This window comes from Sinocyclocheilus anshuiensis, unplaced genomic scaffold, assembly GCF_001515605.1.
Source record: "Sinocyclocheilus anshuiensis isolate Anshui unplaced genomic scaffold, SAMN03320099.WGS_v1.1 scaffold522, whole genome shotgun sequence".
NCBI lineage: Eukaryota > Metazoa > Chordata > Actinopteri > Cypriniformes > Cyprinidae > Sinocyclocheilus > Sinocyclocheilus anshuiensis.
In genome coordinates this window covers 1,939,805-1,940,792 of record NW_015544185.1, presented here as the reverse complement: position 1 = coordinate 1,940,792, position 988 = coordinate 1,939,805, and the positions used below count along the sequence as shown (strand labels likewise).

The 988-nt window shown below is 42.5% G+C and overlaps 1 protein-coding gene across 1 annotated transcript in view; it reads right to left on the bottom strand.

The window, feature by feature from the left end:
• Nucleotides 1-988, bottom strand: part of LOC107696409 (chromodomain-helicase-DNA-binding protein 6-like) — a 45,799-nt gene that overhangs the window by 16,001 nt on the left and 28,810 nt on the right. The window contains exon 18 of the mRNA XM_016496719.1: nt 265-430. Within this exon, the coding sequence (XP_016352205.1) occupies nt 265-430 (166 nt within the window). The remainder of the gene's footprint in view (nt 1-264; nt 431-988) is intronic.

Genomic DNA, 988 nt, shown 5'->3' with positions numbered 1-988 from the left:
AACCTGAAAGAAGAAGGCAAAGTAATTAGACAATACTGTCCTAATTATTTTATTTTTTTTCAAAAAATCTTTTATGCTCCACAGGTTTGGTCTGGATTGGCATGTAGGCGAGTAAACGATGACAGAGTTGTCTGCACGCACAAGTCTTTTTGGGTGAACTATGCCTTTAATACCAACAAGTCTTGGATATGCTATTCCACTTTTGGCGGATACATTTTCTCAATTCATCACTAGAAGATAAAGTTAAAAGTTGTGGATCCCTCACCCCATTGAGACTGCCCTTGCGGTTGATGTCCTGCAGAACAGCCTTGTCCAATCCCAGTTTCAGACTGGCCTTGTCAAACATCTCCCTCTCGTATGAGTTTCGTGTAATAAGGCGATATACTTTCACTGCTTTGCTTTGACCGATCCGGTGGCAGCGAGCTTGAGCCTGTGGAATTCAAAGCATGTTCATAACAAACTTAAAGGGTTAGTTCACCCAAAAATTAAAATTAGCCCAAAAATTATCATTAGTTCAAAAGAAGTTAAATAAAAAGCGCCTATCCATAAAAAAAAAAAAAAAAGTGTCTCACACGGCTCCGGGGGGTGAACAAAGGCCTTCAAAACGTAATAATCACTTTAATGTAGCTTGTACTCACTGTTGTACAGGGAAGCAGTTCCGGGCGCATGACGTATGGAGGTCGGCTTTGCGCATGCGCCGCTCAGAAGTGACGCACTCGGAAGCGCAGGGGAGAGATCAAAACAAAACAACGGTCACTAATTAGAAGTACAAAACGAGGATTTGTAAAGAAGAATTTCGTAGGATTTCGATAAGCCAAGAGGAGACTGGTTTTCCTTTGCTAAAGTAAGGAAACTTTGCTTCCTTTGCTCCTGTTAACAAACGTTGGTTTTCACGAGACTCACCGGCGCATGCGCAACACTGACCTCATACATCATCAGCCCGGAGCTGCTTCTGTGTACAACTGTTGGCGCAAGCTACATTAAAGGG